The 27,803-nt window shown below is 42.2% G+C and overlaps 1 protein-coding gene across 1 annotated transcript; it reads left to right on the top strand.

Moving 5' to 3' along the window:
* Positions 1 to 16,423: 16,423 nt before the first annotated feature.
* LOC145096055 (RNA-binding CRS1 / YhbY (CRM) domain protein) lies at positions 16,424 to 18,277 on the top strand. The gene is made up of 4 exons (XM_079033831.1): positions 16,424 to 16,602; positions 16,709 to 17,075; positions 17,175 to 17,576; positions 17,651 to 18,277. The coding sequence occupies exons 1-4, from the start codon at positions 16,454 to 16,456 to the stop codon at positions 17,969 to 17,971; spliced, it is 1,239 nt and encodes a 412-aa protein (XP_078889957.1). The 5' UTR covers positions 16,424 to 16,453; the 3' UTR covers positions 17,972 to 18,277.
* The last annotated feature ends 9,526 nt before the right edge of the window (positions 18,278 to 27,803 follow it).

The raw sequence follows: 27,803 nt of genomic DNA, 5'->3' as shown, positions 1-27,803 counted from the left end.
ACATAAGACCATCTGGTCACACATAAAGTTACCACACAAGGTAAGTATAGTGAGAAGACTCGCCTCGTAAGCTAGCAAATGAAACCTCAAACTCGGAAATCTCGAACTCTACCCACTGGTCAAGCCTCCGCCTAAAACATAATAATTATCTCTAATTAATATCGGCTCTCAAGAACTAGACTAACCCATATATACTCATAGAAGGGTGAAAAGACCATTTTACCATTCCATAGGCTTAATAGTCCATAATTTGACCAAACCCTAAAAGATAACAAAAGTCAAAGGCAGGGAGTACGCTGCACGTACTCGATATCCACGCTGCGCGTACTGGACTGCTATGCACACATCGGGGATGCTCAACCCCTAGGCCGCGAGTACTAGGATTATGCCCAACGTACGCACCTGTTTCACACTCCTCTCATTTTTGGTCTTAATCAGTTAAGACACAGGCTCATATCTCAGATCTGGACTCCTTAACGTCTCTTAGTCCAGAAAGTCAGTGACTTTAAGCATTTGCATGGCTGATTAGGTCACAAACACTCAAAATACCCATTCCCTTCCCTTAAGAAGCTCATAACTCATGCATGGCTCACTCTCAACGCCCAAGATTGGATTTTTATGACTCTACTACACATAATACACTGAAAAGGGGCAAATCAAGGTCTCTAGAGATCATTATCTCATAAAGTCTCCACCTTTTGGGACAAAAACCCTAATATACTCATCAATATGCTCATGACAAAGGAAAGGCAAAGTCTGAAGCTTTTTACCTCAATAAGAAGCCTCTCACTCAGATTTGCTAGGATCTAGAAACTTGGGCTCCAACTCCTTCTTCTTCAAGACCTTCTCTTCTCCTCAAAACCACGCAAACACTCACAAGGCTCAAACACACACACACACACACACACACTCAAGCTTAGAACGAGGGTTAGGGCACTCTTAGGGTTTTTTTTCTGGGAATGGTGGCCAGAAATGAGGCCATCATATTCCTTATATAGGGGACTCACCCCAAATTAGGGTTGCACACTGGGCCTAGTACGCCCAGCGTACTCACGGGTACGCCCAACGTACAAGGTGGTCTCTGCGTCACATGCACGCTGACGAGTACGCTAAGCGTACACCTCAGGTACTCCCCGCGTACTTGTTTTTTACTCTTTTTATAATAAGGGCAAAAATAGACAATAACTTGATAAATCAAGGTTCTCGAAGTATAACTGGACTTGGGATGTTACAATTTTCCCTCACTAGAATCAGACTTCGCCTCGAAGTCATGCCCCTCAGATAGCTCTGGATGCAGCTCCGGATGCTACTCCCATATTTCAGACTCCGGCTCCCAAGTCATCTCGGACCCTTTCCGGTGTTGCCACTAGACCTGAACCAGGGGCACCTCTTTGTTACTGAAAACCTTCACCTTTTGATCCATAATCACGATCGGTCTCTCGATATAATTCAGGCTCGCATCCACCTGAATTTCCTCTGGTGGTACCACTGCAGTCTCATCGGCCACACACTTCCTCAACTGGGGCACGTGGAAGGTGTTATGGATCTGGCTCAAATCTGCTGGTAGCTCCAAGCGGTACGCTACCTTCCCTACTCTAGCGGTCACCCTAAAAGGACCGATGTATCGGGGCCCTAACTTGCCCCTCTTCCTGAATCATATTACCCCTTTCCACGGGGATACCCTCAGGAGGACAAAATCTCCAACCTGAAACTCAAGTTCGGATCGTCTCCTGTCCGCATAACTCTTCTGGTGACTCTGAGCCGTTAGTAATCTCTGTCTGACCTGCTGAATCTACTCAGTCGTCTTAAGCACTATCTTAATGCCACCCATCACTCGCTGCCCTACCTCTCCCCAACAGATGGGGTTCCGACACCTCCTCCTATAAAGAAGCTAAAACGGAGGCATACCGATACAGGAATGGTGGCTGTTGTTGCAAGAAAACTCCGCCAAGGGTAGGTATGTGTCCTAACATCCACCAAAGTCCACAAAACATGCTCGAAGCATGTCCTAGAGCGTCTGAATCGTCCGCTAACTTTGTCCGTCTGTCTGTGGGTGGTAAGATGTGCTGAAATGCAATCATGTTCCCAATTCCTCATGAAAATTCTTCCAAAACCTGAAAGTAAACGCACATCCCGATCGGACACTATAGATGTCGGCACCCCATGCCGAGCTACCACCTCTCTCAATTATATCTCTGTCAACCTCTCAGCAGAAGAGCTCTCACCGATAGCAAGAAAGTGAGCGCTCTTCGTCAACCGGTCCACAATCACCCAAATTGTGACGACACCCAACGTGGTCCTCGGCAACTTGGTGATAAAATCCAAAAATATTTCTTCCCATTTCCACTGGGGAAACTTCAATGGCTGCAACTTGACATGAGGACGCTGGTGCTCGGTCTTGACCCGACGATAGGTCAAGCACCTATCGACTTCCCACGCAACATCTCTCTTCATACAGGGCCACCAATAATCTCTCTTCAGGTCCAAATACATCTTAGTGGCCCCGGGGTGGATCGAGAATCTCGATCTATGCGCCTCCTCCATTAGTGTGCGTCGAGCTCTGCCCGTATAGGGCACCCAAATCCTTCCTTGGAAGGTCATAAGTCCTCTGTTTTCCGTCACAAACACGGACACCTGCTCAATCACCCGCTCCCTCTTGCGGTTCTCTGGTCTCGCAGCCTCCACCTGGGCCTCTCGAATGATATCTAAGACTGGAGTCATCACTGTCATCCTCATACACACGTCTCAGATCGGGGTGCTCTCTGCTCTGCCGCTCAGGACGTCGGCCACCACATCAGCCTTACCCGGATGATAAAGTATCTTGCAGTCATAATCTTTCACGAAGTCTAACCATCTCCTCTGTCTCAAGTTAAGATTTGGTTGATCCATAAGATACTTCAAACTCTTATAGTCTATGGAAATGGTACACCGGACCCCGTACAAATAGTGACGCCATATCTTGACGGCAAACACCACTGCCCCCAGCTCCAGATCGTGGGTGGGATATCTTGTCTCATGAGGCTTCAACTGCCTTGATGTGTATGCTATCACGTGACCTCTCTGCATCAGTACTGCACCCATGCCCGTAATAGATGCGTCGCAATAAACCACAAAATCCTCCATTCCCTCTGGAAGGGCAACACGGGAGCCTCACATAATCTCTAGAGAAGGGTCTCAAATGAGGTCTGCTGCTCGAGACCCCAAGTAAATTCAACGCCCTACCGGGTCAAACTGGTGAGAGGGACGACAATCTTGGAAAAATCCCTGATAAATCTCTGATAATATCCGTCCAATCCCAGAAAACTCCTGATCTCGGTGGGGGATCTCGACACCTCCCATCTCATAACTGCCTCAATCTTGGCCGGATCGACCAAAATACCATTCTGGTTAACAAGGTGTCCCAAGAACTGGACCTCCCATAACCAGAAATCAAACTTGGAGAACTTGACATAGAGCCTCTCCGATCTCAATACACCCACAATCTCTCTCAGGTGATCCTCATGTTGCTCTCTAGATCTCGAATATACCAAAATATCGTCACTAAACACAATCACCGAACGATCCAACATGGGCCTACACACCCGGTTCATGACGACCATGAATGCTGCCGGTGCATTGGTGAGCCCGAAAGGCATCACCACAAACTCATAATGCCCATAACGTGTCCTGAAGTCCATCTTCTGGACATCCTCCTCGCGAACTCTCATCTGATGATACCTAGACCATAGATCGATCTTGGAAAACCAAGACGCTCCCTGCAACTGATCGAACAAATTGTCGATCCTCGGAAGTGGGTAACGGTTCTTGATTGTCAGCTTGTTCAACTCCTGGTAATCAATGCACATCCGGTGTGAACCATCATTTTTCTTTACAAAAAGGATCGGGGCTCCCCATGACGAACTACTCGGCCTGATAAACCATTTCCCCAGCAGCTCCTGCAGCTGTGTGGATAACTCCTTCATCTCCGGAGGTGCAAGGCGATAAGGTGCCTTGGCAATAGGCGCCGCTCCCGGCACTAAATCGATCCAAAACTCTACCTTCATCTCTGGAGGAACTCCCGACAAATCCTCGGGAAATACATCTGGAAACTCGCACGCTATCGGAACCTCGGAGATAGAACTTGATCTTGCTGCAATAGCCCGTGTATCCATTACATACGCAAAAAATCCCCATACATCCCTACTGTAGACTCTGTCTCGCTCTGGCGGCCAAACAAAATGCCGACCCAGATCGGGTACCCTCACCATATACTGTAAGCACTCCCCCACTAGGGTCTCGTATGGTCACCAGCTGACGCTCACAGTCGATCATAGCTCCAAATCGACTCAACCATTCCATGCCCACGATGACACAGACATCCCTCATCACAATCGGTACTAGATCTATCGGAAATTTAACTCCGAAAATCTCAAGCACACATCCACGAATCACGTCGGTCACTAATACCGTATGCTCATCGGCTATGGAAACTCTCAGAGGTCGAATCAATGTCTCTCGTCGAATATTGATGTGACGACTAAAAGCTAATGATACAAAGGATCGACTCGCACTTGAGTCAAATAACACCAAGGCAGGCACATAACTCACAAGAAAAGTACCTATACACAATCACAACATAAGCACAAAATATCTCAAAATAATACAATAAGAACACGTACCGACCACAACATCGGGCGCTGCGCGGACCTCCTCCCCTATCAACTAAAAGGCTCTCCCACGAACCTTCGGTGCCTTGGCCTTCGCTGGCCGAATCTCGGTAGCACACACAGAAGTAGGTACAGATCCGAGGGCTGGTCCCTACACAAGCTGAGGGAAATCGGCCTTCCGGTGGCCGGTCTGGTTGCAATAAAAGCAAACCGAGAATCCCTTGGGGCAATCCTTCGCCATGCGTCCTTCCTTGCCGCAAATGTAGCAGATCCCCGTTCGGCAAGAACCCTCGTGACTCTTGCCACAATTGCCACAAGTGCGGCCCTTCTAGCCCCCAACTCTGGAATCAGCGGGCTTGGCCCGCTTTGTCGCCGACTACGACTGCACTAGTCTCCGGTCCCTCCCCCGGTACTCCTCCTCTGCCTCCCTGGTCTGCAACTCCAACTCAATCTCTCTCCTCCTAGATTTGGATTGAAGCTTGGCCAATATACTATATGATGAGTTCACCATGAACTCTCGTATGTCCCTCCTCGGTATGCTCAGATATCGGCTCACACATGCCTGCTCAGTGGACACGTGTTCGGGGCAAAACATCGCCCTCTCATGGAACATCCTCGAAATCTCAGTCACTGATTCTGTCTTCTGCTTGAGAGACAGAAACTCCTGTGCCAACTGTTCCTGCTCCACCGGGGAAACATACTCGTCTCAAAACATTTGAAAAAACCTCTCCCATGACACGGCAACATGATCTGCAGGGGTAAAACCAACTGTCACAAACTTCCACCAGTCCTTCGCCCCCAAGCGAAGCTCGTTCAGTGCAAACCGAACTCTCAAATGGTCAGGGCATGAACACATGTAAAAACATCCCTCGATATCAGAGATCCACCTCATCACATCAATCGATTCATGCGTCCCATCAAACTCTGGTGGCTTCGTGTTGCTGAACTCTCGGAACAGCAACGAGTCACCTCCCTGGGGTCTAGCAGCAGCGACGGCTGCAGTGGCCATGGCAGCAGCAGACTCAGTGATAACAACATATCGCTCGTCGAATGTCTGAATCAAGGTGGTCTTGATGGACCCAAGCATCTCTGGAATCTCTGCTCGGATTGCTACAGCCACTTCCTCGTGGATCATCCTCCGTATCTCCTCATCACCACTCCCACTAGCTCCAGGGTTGTGGCGTTTACCCACCATGATGTCTTTGAAACACAACACAAAACTATCAGAGTCTCGCTCGAGCATACTCACACTCGATCACTCGCCCTTACTTGTTCCTTAGTATCCTAAGGATTCTTACTTGGACCGCTCACTGATCCGGTGTTTCCAGTACTACGGGCAAAATACTACCTTCCACACTGCACCAGTGTTCACCCCAAGTCCTCCTCCTCGGATCCCAATAACAAGTACTCTATGCCTCCCAAGCTACTCTCACAGTAGTCCTCTCGATGGCTCGCTCGTGCTAAATACTCATTCTCAAAGCAATTCACTGAAAGCAGAAATCCCTAGGCTAAGGCATCACAAATCAGGCCACCCTAGTCCTAACATATGATTTACCTAGCCTATTCTCTAGCATAAAATATATGTCATAAAATATCTCGTTACACAAAATGAGGGTATTTGGGAAATCACCACTCGGCTCTGGTTGATTGTACACAGGCTCATATCTCAAATCTGGACTCCTTAACGTCTCTTAGTCTATAAAGTCAGTGACTTTAAGACTTTGCATGGCTGATTAGGTCACAAAACTTCAAAATACCCATTCCCTTCCCTTAAGAAGCTCATAACTCATGCATGGCTTACTCTCAACGCCCAAGATTGGATTTTTATGACTCTACTACACATAATACACTGAAAAAGGGGCAGATCAAGGTCTCTAGAGTTCAATATCTCATAAAGTCTCCACCTTTTGGGAAAAAACCCTAATATACTCATCAACATGCTCATGACAAAGGAAAGGCAAAGTCTGAAGCTTTTTACCTTAATAAGAAGCCTCTCACTCAGATTTGCTCGGATCTAGAAGCTTGGGTTCCAACTCTTTCTTCTTCAAGACCTTCTCTTCTCCATAAAACCACGCAAACACTCACAAGGCTCAAACACACACACTCAAGCTTAGAACGAGGGTTAGGGCACTCAGAGGTTTTTTTCTGGGAATGGTGGCCAGAAATGATGCCATCATATTCCTTATATAGGGGACTCACCCCAAATTAGGGTTGCACTCTGGGCCTAGTACGCCCAACGTACTAGGTGGTCTCCGCGTCACATGCACACTGACGAGAACGCTAAACGTACACCTCAGGTACGCCCCACGTACTCGATTTTTACTCTTTTTATAATAAGGGTTAAAATAGAAAATAACTCGATAAATCAAGGTTCTCGAAGTATTCCTGGACTTGGGATGTTATAATTCTCCCCCACTAGAATCAGACTTCGCCCTCGAAGTCATGCCCCTCAAATAGCTCCGGATGCTGCTCCTGTATTTCAGACTCCGTTTCCCAAGTCATCTCGGACCCTTTCCGGTGTTGCCACTGGACCTAAACCAGGGGCACCTCTTTGTTCCTCAAAACCTTCCCCTTTTGATCCATAATCACGATTGATCTCTCGATATAATTCAGGCTCGCATCCACCTGAATGTCCTCTGGTGGTACCACTGTTGTCTCATCGTCCACACACTTCCTCAACTGGGACACGTGGAAGGTGTTATGGATCTGGTTCAACTCTGCAGGTAGCTCCAAGCGGTACGCTACCTTCCCTACTCTAGCGGTCACCCTGAAACAACCGATGTATCGGGGCCCCAACTTGCCCCTCTTCCTGAATCATATTACCCCTTTCCACGAGCATATCCTTAGGAGGACCAAATCTCCAACCTGAAACTCAAGTTCGGATCGTCTCCTGTCCGCATAACTCTTCTGGTGACTCTGAGTCGTCAGTAATCTCTATCTGACCTGCTGAATCTACTCAGTCGTCTTAAGCACTATCTCAATGCCACCCATCACTCGCTGCCCTACCTCTCCCCAATAGATGGGGGTCCGACACCCCCTCCTATAAAGAAGCTCAAATGGAGGCATGCCGATACAGGAATGGTGGCTGTTGTTGTAAGAAAACTCCGCCAACGGTAGGTATGTGTCCCAACTTCCACCGAAGTCCATAACATATGCTCGAAGCATGTCCTAGAGCGTATGAATCGTCCGCTCACTCTGTCCGTCTGTCTGTGGGTGGTAGGATGTGCTGAAATGCAATCGTGTTCCCAATTCCTCATGAAAATTCTTCCAGAACCTAGAAGTAAAACGCACATCCCGATCGAACACTATAGATGTCGGCACCCAATGTCGAGCTACCACCTCTCTCAATTATATCTCTGCCAACCTCTCAGCAGAAGAGCTCTCACTGATAGCAAGAAAGTGAGCGCTCTTCATCAACGGTCCACAATCACCCAAATTGCGTCGACACCGAACGTGGTCCTCGGCAACTTGGTGATAAAATCCATATATATTTGTTCCCATTTCCACTGGGGAAACTTCAATGGCTGCAACTTGACATGAGGACGCTGGTGCTCGGTCTTGACTCGACGATAGGTCAAGCACCTCTCGACTACCCACGCAACATCTCTCTTCATACAAGGCCACCAATAATATCTATTCAGGTCCAAATACATCTTAGTGGCCCCGGGGTGGATCGAGAATCTCGACCTATGCGCCTCCTCTATTAGTGTGCGTCGAGCTTTGCCCGTATAGGGCACCCAAATCCTTCCTTGGAAGGTCATAAGTCCTCTGTTTTCCGTCACAAACACGGACACCTGCTCAATCACCCGCTCCCTCTTGCGGTTCTCTGGTCTCGCAGCCTCCACCTGGGCCTCTCGAATGATATCTAAGACTGGATTCATCACTGTCATCCTCATACACACGTCTCAGATCGGGGTGCTCTCTGCTCTGCCGCTCAGGACGTCAGCCACCACATTAGCCTTGCCCGGATGATAAAGTATCTTGCAGTCATAATCTTTCACCAAGTCTAACCATCTCCTCTGTCTCAAGTTAAGATTGGGCTGATCCATAAGATACTTCAAACTCTTATAGTCTATGGAAATGGTACACTGGACCCCGTACAAATAGTGACGCCATATCTTAACGGCAAACACCACTGCCCCCAGCTCCAGATCGTGGGTGGGATATCTCGTCTCATGAGGCTTCAACTGCCTTGATGTGTATGCTATCACATGACCTCTCTGCATCAGTACTGCACCCATGCCCGTAATAGATGCGTCGCAATAAACCACAAAATCCTCCATTCCCTCTGGAAGGGCCAACACGGGAGCCTCACATAATCTCTAGAGAAGGGTCTCAAATGAGGTCTGCTGCTCGGGACCCCAAGTAAATTCAACGCCCTACTGGGTCAAACTGGTGAGAGGGACGACAATCTTCGAAAAATCCCTGATAAATCTCCGATAATATCCGTCCAGTCCCAGAAAACTCCTGATCTCGGTGGGGGATCTCGACACCTCCCATCTCATAACTGCCTCAATCTTGGCCGGATCGACCAAAATACCATTCTGGTTAACAAGGTGTCCCAAGAACTGGACCTCCCATAACCAGAAATCAAACTTGGAGAACTTGGCATAGAGCCTCTCTGTAACGCCCGCAAATCCGGGCTAGTTAATTTAGAGGAAATAGGGGTCGAAAACGACTTTTCGACAAAAGATTATTTAGAATAAATAATCTTAACCAAGTTGTGGAATATGTCTCAAGGTTTCCGTACATATAAAGAACGCCGAAATCCGAGTTATAACGAAGAAGTTATGGTCCGTCGAAGTTTTACGGCAAAACCGGCACGACACCGGGAAGCGTAAATAGTGAATTTACGATAGAGAAAACTTTATCCTTAGCAATCTAAACAAAAGTTGTAGAATATGTTAAACTAAGAGCGTCGATAAAAAGAACGCCCAAATCTGACTTCGTATGAGGAAGTTATGATTTTTCTAAGATTCGGCTTAGCAGTGCACGGCCCGAAACTCGAATTTTAGTTCGAGCGGTTTTTGGCTTACGCGACCTAAATGAGAGTTGAAGATCTCATTAATAGGAACTCAATGGTAAAAAGATGGACGAAAACGGAGTTCGTACGAAGGAGTTACGAATTCTTCGCGGTCATTTAACAGTCTAAACGCCTCCTACTGTTAAATTTGAGATCGGTCGAGAATTAGCCAATGAAGTCTAAATGAAATTTGTAGATCTTGTTTTTACCTACGCGTGGAAAAAAAGAACGTCGAAAACGGAGCTCGTATGCGAAAGTTACGGGGTTTAGAAGTCGGCAGGGTGCTGCTGCAAAAGGGGTGACGTGGCTGAATATGGGCCAAGGCTTTCTCCCCAAGGAAAGCCATCAGATGATGACACGTGGCACTGACTCGGAGAGTCAGTGAACCGACTCGGCGAGTCCGTCAGGATTTCACCCTATAAATAGAAGTGCCGGGTTCTCTCATTTCTCACACCTTTCCCCACTTCTTTCTCTCTCTACACTCTCTCTCTAGCCTATCCTAACCCCCCTAAAGTCTAGGTAAACCCCCTAGCACCCAAAGGAAGCCCCGAGGCTCCCGGAGTCCCAAGAAAAGAGCCTTTCGGCTCGGGAACGCTGCTCCAGCGAAGCCCGATTTTCGAGAAAACCCGCTGTAAGTAAGCTATGCCTACGCTATCTTTAGTATAGCTTATGTTTCAATATATTAATGTTATTAGGACCTTATAATAAGTATTTGGGCTATTATTATGAGTTATATTGAGTGTTATTTAACACTTATATAATAATAATAATAATAGCTAGACTATTAATTTGTCGCGGTTAACGTCAGACTAAACTCTAGTGGTAATGATACTAGGTTTTGTCGAGGAAGTTGTTTTAAGAGTAACGAAGTGCTGTCCGAGTGCCGAGTCACCACCTTCCCATGTGAGTGCATAGTCCCTTTCATGAACATGATTTTAATACAAGTATTGATTGGAGTATTAATTATATGTTTATGTGCGAGTTAATTGATGTTGCCTGAAATACATGTTAAAGAACATACCTGATTATATATGATGATTTAGGATGAAGAGTAAACCTAAATTAATTATGAGGAATATTGGGTAGTATTTTCTTACGAGTACGAGTGACTTATACTCTGAGAATAGAACTTTAGTATATGTCATTGATCCGAGAGCATGGATTAGACATAGTTATTGTCCCTAGTCCGAGAGTATGGATTAGGCATAATCATTCATCATTAACCCGAGAGTATGGATTGTCATTTGTCCCTAGTCCGAGAGTATGGATTAGGTAAAGTCGTTCATTTCTGATCTGGGAGTATGGATTAGGTAAAACGGCTAATCTTAGGTCCGAGAATATGGATAGTCTCGTTGTGAGGATCGACAGGGTGGGATAAGAGTTGTTTATATATATGGTGAAATGGTATATTTTGTGAGTTTTAAACTATATATATGGTATAACATTGTGGAATTGAAATCCCTATGTACTCACCAGGTTTCCCAACCTGACCCACTCAGTTTATTTATGTCACAAGTGTTGTCATGAAGTCACATTACACTGAGAGATTAAAGAGATGTAGATCACTAGTAAGTTCTGTTTATGCTTATGTTTCTGTATTAACGATGACATCCCAAACGTTTTAAAATAAATAAAATACGATTATTCAAAAATGTTTTGATAACGTATTTATCATGTTCTTCTGGGAACAAATTCCGCAACATTTTTATGAAAAGAAGTACTCTGATTTTTATAAAGCATAAACAAAATCGGTCTTTTCTGGCCGTGAAAATGGGGATGTCACACTCTTCGATCTCAATACTCCCACAATCTCTCTCAGGTGATCCTCATGTTGCTCTCTAGATCTCGAATATACCAAAATATTGTCAATAAACACAATCACCGAACGATCCAACATGGGCCTACACACCCGGTTCATGACGACCATGAATGCTGCCGATGCATTGGTGAGCCCGAAAGGCATCACCACAAACTCATAATGCCCATAACGTGTCCTGAAGGCCATCTTCTGGACATCCTCCTCGCGGACTCTCATCTGATGATACCTAGACCATAGATCGATCTTGGAAAACCAAGATGCCCCCTGCAACTGATCGAACAAATTGTCGATCCTCGGAAATGGGTAACGGTTCTTGATTGTCAGCTTGTTCAACTCCCGGTAATCAATGCACATCCGGTGTGAACCATCATTTTTCTTTACAAAAAGGATCGGGGCTCCCCACGACGAACTACTCGGCCTGATAAACCATTTCCCTAGCAGCTCTTGCAGCTGTGAGGATAAATCCTTCATCTCCAGAGGTGCAAGGCGATAAGGTGCCTTGGCAATAGGCGCCGCTCCCGGCACTAAATCGATCTGAAACTCTACCTTCCTCTCTGGAGGAACTCCCGACAACTCCTTCGGAAATACATCTGGAAACTCGCACACCATCGGAACCTCGGAGATAGAACTTGATCTCGCTGCAGTAGCCCGCGTATCCATTACATACGCAAAAAATCCCATACATCCCTACTGTAGACTTTGTCTCGCTCTGGCGGCCAAACAAAATGCCGACCTAGATCGGGTACCCTCACCATATACTGTAAGCACTCCCCCACTAGGGTCTCGTATGGTCACCAGCTGACGCTCACAGTCGATCATAGCTCCAAATCGACTCAACCAGTCCATGCCCACGATGACACAGACATCCCTCATCACAATCGGTACTAGATCTATCGGAAATTTAACTCCGAAAATCTCGAGCACACATCCACGAATCACGTCGGTCGCCAATACCGTATGCTCATCGGCTATGGAAACTCTTAGAGGTCGAATCAACGTCTCTTGTCGAATATTGATGTGACGACTAAAAGCTAATGATACAAAGGATTGACTCGCACTCGAGTCAAATAACACCAAGGCAGGCACATAACTCACAAGAAAAGTACCTATACACAATCACAATATAAGCACAAAATATCTCAAAAGAATACAATAAGAACACGTACCAGCGACAACATCGGGTGCTGCGCGGACCTCCTCCGCTATCAACTAAAAAGCTCTCCCACGAACCTTCGGTGCCTCGGCCTTCTTTGGCCGTATCTCGGTAGCACACACAGAAGTAGGTACAGATCCCATGGCTGATCCCTGCACAAGCTGAGGGCACTCGGCTTTCTGGTGGCCGGTCTGGTTGCAATGAAAGCAAACCGAGAATCCCTTGGGGAAGTCCTTTGCCATGTGCCCCTCCTTGCCGCATTTGTAGCAGATCTCCGTTCGACAAGAACCCCCGTGACTGTTGCCGCACTTGCCACAAGTGCGGCCCTTCTGGCCCCCAACTATGGAATCAGCAGGCTTGGCCCGCTTTGTCACCGGCTGCGACTGCACTAGTCTCCGGTCCCTCCCCCGGTACTCCTCCTCTGCCTCCCTGGTCTGCAACTCCAGCTCAATCTCTCTCCTCCTGGCATTGGATTGAAGCTTGGCCAATATCCTATATGATGAGTTCGTCACGAACTCTCGTATGTCCCTCCTCAGTATGCTCAGATATCGGCTCAGACGTGCCTGCTCAGCGGACACGTGTTCAGAGTAAAACATCGCCTTCTCATGGAACATCCTCGAAATCTCAGTCACTGATTCTGTCTTCTGCTTGAGAGACAGAAACTCCTATGCCAACCATTCCTGCTCCACCGGGGGAACATACTCGTCTCAAAACATTTGAAAAAACCTCTCCCATGACACGGCAACATGATCTGCAGGGGTAAAACCAACTGTCACAAACTTCCACCAGTCCTTCGCCCCCAAGCGAAGCTCGTTCAGTGCAAACCGAACTCTCAAATGGTCAGGGCATGAACACGTGTAAAAACATCCCTTGATATCAGAGATCCACCTTATCACATCAATCGATTCATGCGTCCCATCAAACTCTGGTGGCTTCGTGTTGCTGAACTCTCGGAACAGCAACGAGTCACCTCCTGGGGGTCTAGCAGCAGCGACGGCTGCAGTGGCCGCGGCAGCAACAGACTCAGTGATAGCAGCATATCGCTCGTCGAATGTCTGAATCAAGGTGGTCTTGATGGACCCAAGCATCTCTGGAATCTCTGCTCGGATTGCTACAGCCACCTCCTCGTGGATCATCCTCCGTATCTCCTCATCACCACTCCCACTAGCTCCAGGGTTGTGGCGTTTACCCACCATGATGTCTCTAAAACACAACACAAAACTATCAGAGTCTCGCTCGAGCATACTCACACTCGATCACTCGCCCTTACTTGTTCCTTAGTATCCTAAGGATTCTTACTTGGACCGCTCACTGATCCGGCGTTTCCAGTACTACGGGCCCAATACTACCTTCCACACTGCACTAGTGTTCACCCCAAGTCCTCCTCCTCGGATCCCAATAACAAGTACTCTATGCCTCCCAAGCTACTCTCACAGTAGTCCTCTCGATGGCTCGCTCGTGCTAAATACTCATTCTCAAAGCAATTCACTGAAAGCAGAAATCCCTAGGCTAAGGCATCATAAATCAGGCCACCCTAGTCCTAACATATGATTTACCTAGCCTATTCTCTAGCATATAATATATGTCATAAAATATCTCATAACACAAAATGAGGGTATTTAGGAAATCACCACTCGGATCTGGATGATTGTACATACTGCTCCGACTTGTTTTCTCTGAAACTCTTTCTCATTTTTAGAAAAAATTATCTCTTTTGAAAATCTTTCTCAAATCCTCAGTTTGAGTCCAAACACACCCGAGGTGCATCCGAATCCCTCAAACCAAGGCTCTGATACCAACTTGTAACGATGTAAATTTTCAAACAAAATTTTCATTTTTCAAACACAATAAAATTTGTTTCATAATTCTCAAAATCACATAAGTCTCAAATGTCAACCAATAAAACACAATCCCATAATCATAAAAGCAATCTCCCGCCAGTGTGTACAATCATGTCGGTGCCTTGCCGTGATCCTCGGAACTACCTGAAACACATAACACATAACACAGTAAGCACAAAGCTTAGTGAGTTCTCCAAGATACCACACACAGTACATTAGCCACTCGAGGCTATATCTCAATAAGATCCTCCGGTCAATGTGTCTCAGTGGGACCCTCCGGTCCTACAACTCAGATGGACCCTCCGGTCCCTCAACTCAACAACTCAATATAATACACAATAAGCATATCACAAAACAAATAGAAATATATCTCAGAACATAGCTCATACACATAAGACCCTCTGGTCACACATAAAGTTACCACACAAGGTAAGTATAGTGAGAAGACTCGCCTCGTAAGCTAGCAAATGAAACCTCAAACTCTACCTACCAGTCTAGCCTCCGCCTAACACATAATAATTATCTTTAATTAATATTGGCTCTCAAGAACTAGACTAACCCTTTTATACTCACAGAAGGGTGAAAAGACCATTTTACCCCTCCATAGGCTTAATAGTCCCTAATTTGACCAAACCCTAAAAGTCAACAAAAATCAACAGCAGGGAGTACACTATGCGTACTGGGCTGCTATGCAGACATCGGGGATGCTCGACCCCTACATCATGCGTACTGGGATAGCGCCCAATGTACGCCCCAGTTTCACACTCCTCTCATTTTTGGTATTAATCAGTTAAGACACAAGCTCATATCTCAGATCTAGACTCCTTAATGTCTCTTAGTCCATAAAGTCAGTGACTTTAAGCCTTTGCATGGCTGATTAGGTCACAAACACTCAAAATACCCATTCCCTTCCCTTAAGAAGCTCATAACTCATGCATGGCTCACTCTCAACGCCCAAGATTGGATTTTTATGACTCTACTACACACCATACACTGAAAAGGGGCAGATCAAGGTCTCTATAGTTCATTATCTCATAAAGTCTCCACCTTTTGGGACAAAAACCCTAATATACTCATCAACATGCTCATGACAAAGGAAAGGCAAAGTCTGAAGTTTTTTAACTCAATAAGAAGTCTCTCACTCAGATTTGCTCGGATCTAGAAGCTTGGGCTCCAACTCCTTCTTCTTCAAGACCTTCTCTTCTCCTCAAAACCACGCAAACACTCACAAGGCTCAAACACACACACTCAAGCTTAGAACAAGGGTTAGGTCACTCTTAGGGTTTTTATCTCTGGGAATGGTGGCCAGAAATAAGGTCATCATATCCCTTGTATAGGGGACTCACCCCAAATTAGGGTTGCACTCTGGGCCTAGTACGCCCAGGTGGTCTCCACGTCAAATGCACGCTGACGAGTACGCTAAGCGTACACCTCGGGTACGTCCCGCGTACTCGTTTTTTACTCTTTTTATAATAAGGGCTAAAATAGATAATAACTCAATAGATCAAGGTTCTCGAAGTATACCTGAACTTGGGATGTTACAAATAGTTTTTTAATACTGAAAATTTAATAATGTATGACATTTTGGCAAGAATTTATGATATTTCAGCAAAAAACAATGATATTTTTACAAAAAAAATAAATAAAGATATTAGCATAAAATAATGATATTTCATCAACAAATTATTATTATTCAATATAAAAAAAAGAAAAAAAAATCAACAAGAATAAACATAAAAACGAAAAAAATTATTTAATAAGATTTTAACAATATATAATTAATATTTTAACAAGAAAAAATGAAAAAAATGTAAGAAAAGACAAAACAAATGTTACTCAAAAAAAAACACGCGATAAGCTTTTTAACCCTAAAGATTTTTGAAAAATGAAAAGTATATATGTTATATGAAAAATGAAAAGTATATATGTTTTACTTCAGGAGCTTAAATGAATGAAAACTGAAAAGTATATATGTTATACTTCTGGAGCTTATTTGTTAAGCTCTCTTTACGAATCGTAATCAATGATATGGCAAATCGTTCATTTGGTGGCTTCCGAAGGCGATGCTTTGCTTCATTATTCAAATCCACTTTCACCTCTTACACTCCCAGTACCACCAGGTATCCATAATCGCAATTTCTTCAATTGCTCCATTGATAATTCATACTTGTAGTATATCGAATTCAAACCCATATGCCAATTCATTTTTAACTGAACTTATGCCAGGCTAATTCCATACCAAGAACCCAATTTATCCTCATTCATTTCATCGAACACTTGGTGGGCATTCAGAAACTCGACAATTTGTAGGCACTACGGGTCTTCGTCTCCGTCTTCGTCATCTTCATCGTATCAATCAACAGTGCGTTGCGTTATATCAGAAGGCAAACCCAAATTCGAGGCATATGAAATCGATCCACCTAAGAAATTCAAATGGAAAACGAAGAAAAAACTCAAGTTGCAAAGAAAGAAAGAGAAGCACAAGAGAAACTTAGCAAACAAAAAGGACCCCCGTCGTCTCACCATCAAAGGATCTAAAAGGAAAGCCAGGTTTGCCAATGCTGAGGAACGAATCAAATATAAGCTCGAAAAGGTCAGTATCATAATCACACAAAACATCTTATGTTTCAATTCAATCAATCTCCAAATCTCTTCTGTTATATTGTTAAGTGAGAATGCAACACACATTCAGGCAAAAATCAAAGAATCCTTGCTGATTGAAAGGCTGAAGAGGTATGAAGTTTCAAAACTTCAAGGACCAATGGTGAAACCCGTCGACATGACAGGTGAAGAACGATTCTACATGAAGAAGATGGCTCAAAAAGGATCCAATTACGTTCCAGTTGGAAGAAGAGGTGTTTTTGGAGGTGTCATCCTGAATATGCATATGCATTGGAAAAAACATGAAACTGTAAAGGTCATCTGCAAACCCTGTAAACCAGGTCAAATCCAAGATTATGCTAATGAAATTGCAAGATTAAGTGGTGGAATCCCAATTCAGGTGATCGGAGATGACACCATAATCTTTTATCGTGGGAAGGATTATGTGATGCCAGAGGTTATGAGTCCAATCGACACATTATCCAAGAAAAAAGTAAGTATACGCCAATTATCCTATCTTCATTTTGCATGATTTGTTGTTCTTATTTGTGATTTGATACAATTCAGGCACTTGAAAAGTCAAAGTATGAGCAATCTCTGGAGTCTGTAAGGCACTTTATTGCTATTTCTGAGAAGGAACTTGAATTATATCATAGACACATTGCACTTTATGGCGACTCTTCTGCTGATCATAAGTGCAACACTGTTATTGGGTCCCACCAAGTTCTTGAGGAGAATCTTGATGGTTTATCAAACCAAGAATTATCAGCAAGTGAAGTTGATGATGATGATGTTGATGATGATGATGATGATGATCTGTCTTTAAGTGATACGAGTTGCACAGATGAGTCTACTAGTGAATTGGATTCTTGTGATGAAGAAACATAGACTATAATACTTAAAAAGTTTTCTAGGGCTATTTTTGATGATGAAGATGAAGAGGGTATTCATGTCTTTTGCACATAAGAAACCTTTTTGGGTTGTCCCATTGACATCAATCCAAGTCCAGTATACTCTTATACTCCAAACACAGTACAAACTGTCTTGTTATGTCATGTCATGTCATGTCACCCACAGCAAATGGAGCCTTAGGGTTGAATTGATGCCAAAATGGTATTATTGTCCACAATTTTCATCATAAATGTTAGTGGATCATTATCCTGATTTAAGTCAAGATCATAGATTTAGGATCTAGTCTTGATTAATGGATCAAATGAGATGGAATCATTTCTTGATTTGGTTTAAGTGATAAATCCACATATTACAATGGTAATCCGTTTTAATACATAAAAATTTACCAATTTATGCAATAAAAATGGATCTCTTACCACTTTAAAAAACCATGTTTCAATTTGCTATCAAATTATGCATTATTTTACTAATGAAAGGATGTTTTATTTTGCTTATTTTACCCATTCACTTGATTAAATTGGTAAAAAGATTGGAGCATGGTTGGATAAGTTGGTAACAAATCTGTTTCCAAGAAGTTATTGTAATAATAAATGATTGGGCCAATTGGCCCAGGTAACATCTAGTGTCATTTTTATGTATCATCTTGTCGTTATTCTTTGTATGAGGTTATATCAGTCAAACAACATATGTCGATTCTTATCGTTATTGAAATGGATGTAGAAAGGAAATTTTTGAAAATGACTATTGAGTAAATTGTTGAAACGTCTATGTGAAAAAGATAGGTTTTGTTTGTATTTGTAAGCAAAAGAAGAGAAGCGTTAGTTGTATCCTTTTCAATCATCCAAGTGGCGTTATTGATGCCTCAAACGTTACTCATATGTGGACAACTTTTCTCAATTCCTAACGTATCAAAAATGATCACTTGGGCTAACCTACGTTGGTTCTCAAGCTCAAAGACATTGATACCATAGGAAGCATTTAAAACAAAAACATTGATTGCTAAACCTTGGATCATTGATTCTTTTCACTAATAACAACCATAATCCTAAGAGAGGGTTTAAGAGTTACTTTTTACAATTATCAGGAAGCTCAAGGACCCAAACTAGTAAAACTGCCCAAGCAAACAAGACACCCTAGTTCTAAAGGCTTGATGATTTCAACTGAAACAGTCGAAAAGTTGTCGACCATAAGAGAGGATGGGAGGAGGGTTAACGAAATTTCTTAAGGGTTTTTGGAGCATCGAATCCCTTCAATCTCATCATTTTATATAGATGTAAGAAATCTTATCTTTTTCTTATTTGAATTCAAGGATAATATTAGTTTATTTGTTAATAATTATGCTTATAAAATTACTCATTAATTATTCCAAATAATAATATGATTATTTTAGACATAACTAATGAATCCCATCTAATTATTTGTTAAATCTTAATAAATAGTTTTTCCATTAACTTTTAATTATTTATTAACACTTTAATAATAAATAATAAATTAATCATATTAGTTTCTAATTACTTATTGACACTTAATAAATAATAAATTAATATTTTTTTTTCTCATTTGTTTATTCTTGTTTTTCATCTTGGGTCAAGTGTGTAACTCATATATGCTTATGTAAATCAATTTGTGTTACCATGTTGTGTAGTACACATATCTACAATAGACTTCCACTTGCACATGTCACAACTACTCTATGGTCAAACTCATAACTTTACAGATGTCTTCTTGACAACTATTTAGATCTTATAAACCCTTAGGTTTGATCCAGTCCCAAATAAGTGATAATATATTTCTTGCTCTCGATATTTAGTATGAATCATTAGACATAGAATTCTCGTCTAGCTCTTACATTAAAAAAGTTGTATTTCTCAATATATATTCGTTGCGACTGTAAAGAAACTACATGATTGACTATCAATCATGTCTGAGTGTAGCTACACACTTAGTGTCAGCATGCAATCAATGAGGGCCCAAAAGATACCTCTTCTACCGTGGTTAGAAGGAACAAATCAACTATGACTACACATACCCTTACTCACTTATATTATACTTGGGTGTTGTATGGTTGCTTTTTATAAACAACGTTGGAATTAGGGGTGTTCACAACCGGATATCCGAAAATTCGGATATCCGAAATTTCGAATAGTTAATTTTTGGTATCCGATTCCGTATCCGAAATTTCGGATATGGATTCGGATATAAAAATCAGACAACCGAAAATTTGAAATTTTGTTGAATGAAAGGCATATGAAGTTTTTAAATTAGAAAGACGTATTTTTAAATTAGAAAGACATCTGAAGTAATATAGGTATTTAAGGGTATTATGAATATGTTTTGGTTACTAAGGTTCATAGTATAAGACATATGTAATTAAAATAACAAATAATGTATAAATTAAAATCAAAATTTTCGGATATCGGATATCCGAATTATACGAAAAATCTGAAAAACAATATTCAATTCCGATTCCGAAAAATTGGATATCCGAAATTTCGGATATCCAAAAATTCGGATATCCGATGTTTCGGATAATTTAGATTCGGAATATTGGATCGGAATTTCGGATATGGATACTTTTGAACACCCTTAGTTGGAATAGCAATTTTGGAGGATTTGACCATATAAGACTCATAAGTATGTCATTCAATCTCATAAAAGGCACATTCATGTTTATCGTGTTGAAGTTCGAGATGAAATCACCATATGAAACACTCGTTGAGATGAGGGTACAATCTATGGCTAACTCTTGGCCTAAGGGAAATCATATACTCCTTAAGTTGTCAATATACGCTTTTATTCACAAGACGTACATAAATTCTACTTTTTATCCGACTGCATCTCCTTAGGGTTTTCATAGTCTCAAATTGCCTCCACCTAACCTGCCCTTGGAGCATGTCCTTAAGATGGTTCATTGTGTCATATACATCAAGATGTTCTAGGAAACATCATGACTAACATGAGGTAAGCCATTTCTTTTGAGTTGTTGAGACATATTTTATGCTTGTCTTAAACAACCTTATGAGATAAAGCTGGAGGGATCCTTATGAACATATTTATGAATAAGATGAACCTCCTTTTCAAACTTGAGCATACGTCTCAAGTCCTGAAACCATCAAACATGGTTTCAGGACCACCTTTACAACCTTCTTCTCAACTAATAACTTGAGTTCCCCTTTGACTTTGACTCAACCTTTCATCTTCACTTTTCTTCCTCTTTTTCTTAGGTATACATATTTTCTTGTGATGTGGGGAAGGAATAAGTTTGGTTGGACATAAACTTTTAGGCCATATTATTCTTCCTTTTATGGGCTCCACTTTATATGAATATGCATTCTTCCATGTGTCCAATTAGTGAACCTTATAAACCTACATATAAATGTCCCAACATCCCGTGGGTTTTTGGTCATTTCATAAAGGGTTCATGTTTACAAGGGATTCATATTTAACTCTTACCTTGAACTCTAGTGAAACTTGTTTAAGGATACTATAAAGTATCAAGTAACATATACTCTCCCAACTGTTTTTGATCACCGGGTTCATTTGTTATTGGGGTTTTATCCTTTGATGGTAATTGAAATATGTTTGTCTGTTTTGGAAGATTGTCATCATAGAGCTCCTTAATTATAACTTGGCTTCCCTTTAGAAGAAATGAAATGGGTCAACAAATTAGTTTTCCCATGTACAGTATACACTTCAATGACCTTGTTATCTCCAATATATTTAGCCAAATTCAAGACATCACTGTCATTCCCCAAAGCTCTAAGACCAAAATCCTTGTCTTCATGGGGAATCCTAAAATTGTAATATATCATAGGGCACAAAATATGTGACAACCCGAAATTTCCATTCTGTGCAAACAATAACAAGTCAATAGAAGTTAGAACAGTTGCAGTAAATTTTCAGACTTTTGGTATAAGTTTGAGTATTTCAAGATTTTACACTTAATGAGATATCAGTGATGGGTTTTATCCATAAGAACTTTCCTATGTGCGCATGCAAAACCCTAATGCTTGGATCTAGGCTTTCTAATTAAACATGCTTTGAATCCAAGACTTCTAATGACTAATTAGGAATAAGAATAATACTAAATCAGATCTAGAATCATACCTTTGAATCTCTTGTTTGATCTTGTTGTCTTGGAGCTCTAGAGTCACAATTGTCACTCCTCTAATGGCTTACAAACACCAAATAGCAAGGAGGATGATTTGAGAGAGAGGAGAGGGGAGGAATTCGGCCAGGGGTTCTCTACTTTAGATCAAGTGCCGATTTCCCTTTGCCATAGGGTCTATTTATACTTGTAGACTCCTTAAGGGTTACAACTTAAACCCTAATTGGATAATCTTCTCTTAAAGCAATCCAAATCCATTCCTTAGATAGACTTGGACGATTTTAAGCTATCTCTAGCTTCTAGAATCCGTCCACCCCTATCCAATATGGATTTACAGTCTAAAGTTTAACTATCAAACAATTGACAGTTTATACCCTCTTATTTAATTAATCTCTTTAAGTCACCAAATTAATTCTAATTAATTTATGACTTATATTAATCAAATAACAATATTATTATTCTTTATATTATTCTCATAATATATTAATAATATTTATTCTCTCTTAATAAATCATCCTATCAAGTTGCTATGGTGAAGGCAACCCAAAAGGACTATGCACATCCGGGTCAAATACTTGTCTAATATAGTTGCAGCCTTAGACACTATTCCAACAGTCTCCCACTTAGATAAGTCTAGTAACTATATGCACAAGTACAATTCGATTTGCAATCGTAGCTCTCAAAGACGCTGTCAAACTCTGATCTAATCAATTTTGTCCTTTAGATAAGGGATCGTACAGTCCTATGTTAGATATCATGCTGACAATTCTATGGAATGATTAGTCAAGCATTTAGGTTTCTCGATCTCTAATTTATTTGACATAGAACTTAATCGAACACATCAATTCAGTTCTGACCGGGCCTGACATATAAGTCAAATCAAATCATTGAGCGGCCGAGATATCGCTTTCACCCCCTTGGGATAAAAGTTACAGATAAACTTCGACTTATATGCATTTACTTATTCATTAATCAACTATACACAACAATGCGTTTTATGACACCGAGTTACTGATGCGTTTTCGCATTATCAATGTACAATCAATTAACAAATAACAAACCATATATCTAGGTTTTAAGACTATATGATATTATCGTCCTTCGATCACCCTTTTATATCATATTCCATAAGGTGATTCCAGCAAGCACGGGTTTGTTCCAATGCTCAAAACCAGTTCATAAGCACTCATGAACGTCGCAGCAATCTTTTGCCATGTCTAATACCATTTAGACAATCTACGCACCAATTCACGACAATCTTCATTCATATCTACTTCCAACATATGAACGATTGTGGACAATTTGAATAATTCGATTATTCTTAATAAACTCAATTATCTGGAAGTCAAAACATGCAAAATGAAACAATAGTTAAACAATTAACATAAGACAGTAACATTACTCATAAATAAAACTCCTTTATTTAATCATCAAATGTTAATTACATTTATCTATTACACGTTTCTTATACTATCTAATCTATGCTAATATCATCCTTCAGCCCAATACTCCTAGCATGCTGCAAGTGCTTAACCCTACTCAGTCCCTTCGTAAGCGGATCTGCTGGGTTATCTTTTGATGATATCCTCTTCACTACGAGTTGTCCTTCTTCTACACGATGTCTAATAAAGTGATATTTTCTGTCGATATGTCTAGATCTACCATAATCTCTCGGTTCCTTGGTCAAGGCAACCGCTCCTTCATTATCACAGAAAATCTCCATGGGCTCCTTTATGGCAGGTACAACTCCAAGATCACCGATGAAGTACTTCAGCCATATTGCCTCCTTCGACGCTTCGCTCGCTGCAATGTACTCTGATTCGCATGTTGAATCAGCTACGGTTTCTTACTTGGAACTTTTCCAAGTTACTGCTCCTCCATTTAGGGTAAAGACCCAGCCTGACTGCGAACGGTAGTTGTCCCTATCGGTCTGAAAGCTGGCGTCACTATACCCTCGCACCTTCAAGTCATCACTCCCTCCGAGGACTAAGAACCATTCCTTCGTCCTCCGAAGGTACTTAAGGATATTCTTCACCGCAATCCAATGGGCTCTGCCATGATTCCCTTGATATATGCTAACCATGCTCAAAGCGAAGGCTACATCAGGGCGAGTACAAGTCATAGCGTACATGATTGAGCCAACTGCAGAAGCGTATGGTACTCGGACTTTGAGTCTTACTCAACTTGGCATTACTTTGTATCGGTAATTCTCCCTTCTTTGAGTTTTCCATACTAAAACGTTTTAGTACCTTCTCTAAGTAAGTGTTCTAACTAAGTCCAATTAGTCTCTTACTTCTTTCTCTTACTATCCTTATTACCAAAATATAAGAAGCCTCTCCGAGGTCCTTCATAGCGAAGCACTTCCCGAGCCAGGACTTAACTTCCTGCAGAGTCGGGATGTCGTTTCCTATGAGTAATATGTCATCGACATATAGAACGAGGAAGCTTACTATACTCCCACTGGCTTTGACATATACACACGATTCATCTTCGCTTCGTACAAATCCAAACTCTTTGACTTTCTCATTGAAGCAAAGATTCCATCTGCGAGACGCTTGCTTAAGTCCATAAATGGACTTCTCAAGCTTACACACTCTATTCGGATGCTTCGGATCCACAAACCCCTCTGGCTGAGCCATGTAAACATCCTTAGCCAACTTTCCGTTAAGTAAAGCGGTCTTGACATCCATTTGCCAAATCTCATAATCATGAAATGCGACAATCGCTAGCATCACTCTAATAGATTTTATCTTCGCAACTGGTGAGAAGGTCTCATCATAGTCAACTCCGGGAGTTTGAGTAAATCCCTTCGCGACCAATTGCGCTTTATATGTGTGTACGTTCCCATCCACATCGGTCTTCTTCTTGAAGATCCATTTGCACCCAACGGTCTTACGTCCGGGCACATTATCAACCAAATTCCAAACTTGGTTATCATACATGGATTGGATCTCGCTATCTATCGCCTCTTTCCATTTTGCAGACTCCAGGCCTACCATGGCTTCCTTATAGCTATTAGGTTCATCAAGGTTTATTAGTGTACCATCACTAATATACGTGTCCCCTTCGGTAGTAATATGAAAACCATAAAACTGGGGTAGAACTCTAACTCTATCGGAACGTCTAAGAGGTAAGGACTCGTCAATCGGTTCAACCGGAGTTTCCTTCACGGGTTGAGTGCCAGCGGTAGAGGTTCCTTCATCTATCGACTCTTGAATCTCTTCAAGCTTGATTTGCCTCCCACTGTCTCATTGGCCTATGAGTTCTTGCTCTTGGAAAACTCCTCTCCTCGCAACAAAGACAACATTGTCCTTCGGTCTATAGAAGAGATATCCAAAGGATTTCTGCGGGTAGGCGATGAAAATACATCGCTCACTACGAGGTTCGAGCTTGTCATGAGTATCTCGTCTTAGGAAAGCCTCGCAACCCCAAACCTTGATATGTGCCAATGAGGGAGCTTTCCCTGTCCACATCTCGTGAGGTGTTTTGGCAACCTTCTTAGTAGGGACTCAGTAAAGGATATGGGCGGCAGTCTCTAAGGCATACCCCCAAAAAGAGATAGGTAGTGAAGCACGACTCATCATAGAGCAAACCATGTCCAACAAGGTTCGATTACGCCTTTCTGCCACACCATTCAACTGCGGTGTCCTAGGAGGCGTCAATTGTGAAACTATTCCACACTCCTTGAGATAATCGTGGAATTCAAGACTTAGGTACTCTCCTCCTCGATCGGATCGAAGCATCTTGATTTTCCTGCCCAATTGATTCTCCACTTCATTCTTGAATTTTTTGAACTTTTCAAAGGTTTCTGACTTTTGCTTGATTAAATAGATATACCCATATCTACTATAATCATCGGTAAAAGTCACGTAGAAGCGGTTCCCATCATTCGTGGTTGATCTAAACGGTCCACATACATCGGTATGTATTAGGTCCAATAGACCCTCACCCCTTTCACACGTGCTTGTGAAGGGTGATTTAGTCATCTTTCCAAGAAAACAAGACTCGCACGTTTCATCTTCCCTAAGGTCGAATGACTCCAACACTCCATCCTTTTAGAGTTGGGCTATGCATTTCTTGTTAACATGTCCAAGACGACAATGCCACAAGGATGCTTTATCCATACTAGTGGAAGAATCTATGTTCAAAACATCATTTCCTAAGTTATCAACATTCATAACAGTTTCATAAATTCCATTACATGGTATAGATTCAAAGTAAAAGACACCATTTAGATAAGCCAAAATAGAACCATTCTCATTATTAAAAGAAAATCTAAAACCTTGTCTAAACAAACCATGAAATGAAATGATGTTTCTAGCCATTTCTGGCGAATAGAAACAATTGTTCAAATCTAAACATAAATTATTCCTAAGCACTAAAGAATACACTCCAATCTTGGTCACATGCGACGATCTTCTGTTCCCCATGATTAGATTGATCCTTCCTTGCTCCACATCCCTACTTCTTCTTAGTCCCTGCACATTAGAACAAATGTGGTAACCACAACCGGTATCAAGAACCCAAGAAATAGCATGATTAGAATCGTTAGATTTAATTGTATATATACCTGCGAAAGATGGCTTGATCTTTCCTTCCTTGATGGCTTGCAGGTACTCTGGGCAGCTTCTCTTCCAATGTCATATCTTGTGGCAGTGGTGGCACTCTGCCTCCTTAGGGTTAGGGCAGGGCTTAGCGGGATCAACTTTGGTCCCACTAGAAGAGGCACCATCTCGGGCTTTAACCTTGCGATAGTTCTTAGACGAAGCCTTCCTCTTCTTTCCCTTTCCTTGACCAATAGCCAAGACAGGAGCAGCGGGTGGATTGGGAGTTGGTGCAACAGACTTGTCTTTGAAGTTGCTCTCAGCGACCCTCAGGAGACCTTGGAGTTTGCTTAGGGTGACCTCCTCTTTGTTCATGTGGTAGGTCATCCTAAATTGATTGTACATCGGAGGCAAAGAGTGAAGCACCATGTCGATCGCCAAGTCTTCCCCAAAGTCAACATTTAACTTGCGAAGGCGGTCGACATACCTTTGCATCTTTTGCAGGTGCACGGTAAGAGACTCTCCATGACCCATCTTAGAGGAAATCATGTTAGTGAAAATCTCATAACGCTCTTGTCTTGCGTTTTGGTGGTATCTCTCCAATAAGTCTTGATGCATCTCGTACGGGTACATGTCCTCATAGGACTTTTGGAATTCGGAGTTCATGGTGGCTATCATGATGCAATGTACCTTCGTTGCATCGCGCTCATGAGTTTCAAAAGCGGTAATTTCACTCGGAGTAGCGATTTCAGGGGTGATCTTCTCGAGCTTCTCATCGAGGACATACTCCTTATCCTCATAGCGAGCAATGGTGCGAATGTATCTTATCCATTCGCTAAAGTTCGTTCCATCGAAGGTGACCTTTTGGCAAAGGCTCATCAATGTGAAAGAACTAGCAGCAGCGTTGTTTGCGTTCAACATCTACAATTAGAAAGGACAAAGATAGATTAGAATATGAATCCCTAATTATCACCCAATAAGAAAAATTAGGGCTAGGATCCAACAACAACATTTACATATTAGAAAAGGGATGCCGTAATCTAACATCCAAATAAATTGAAGGTAAGTGAATGACGATTCACTAATTCTCCACCATAAAAACCTAACTTTAAGTCCTAAATGTATTGAGAATTCCTAGGTTCGGATGAGATTCATT

The sequence above is a fragment of the Lactuca serriola genome, chromosome 1 (genome assembly GCF_051521515.1).
Source record: "Lactuca serriola cultivar US96UC23 chromosome 1, Lser_US96UC23_V15, whole genome shotgun sequence".
Taxonomy (NCBI): Eukaryota; Viridiplantae; Streptophyta; class Magnoliopsida; order Asterales; family Asteraceae; genus Lactuca; species Lactuca serriola.
Note: the sequence above shows the minus strand (reverse complement) of the source record. Positions and strands in the feature narration are given on the sequence as shown.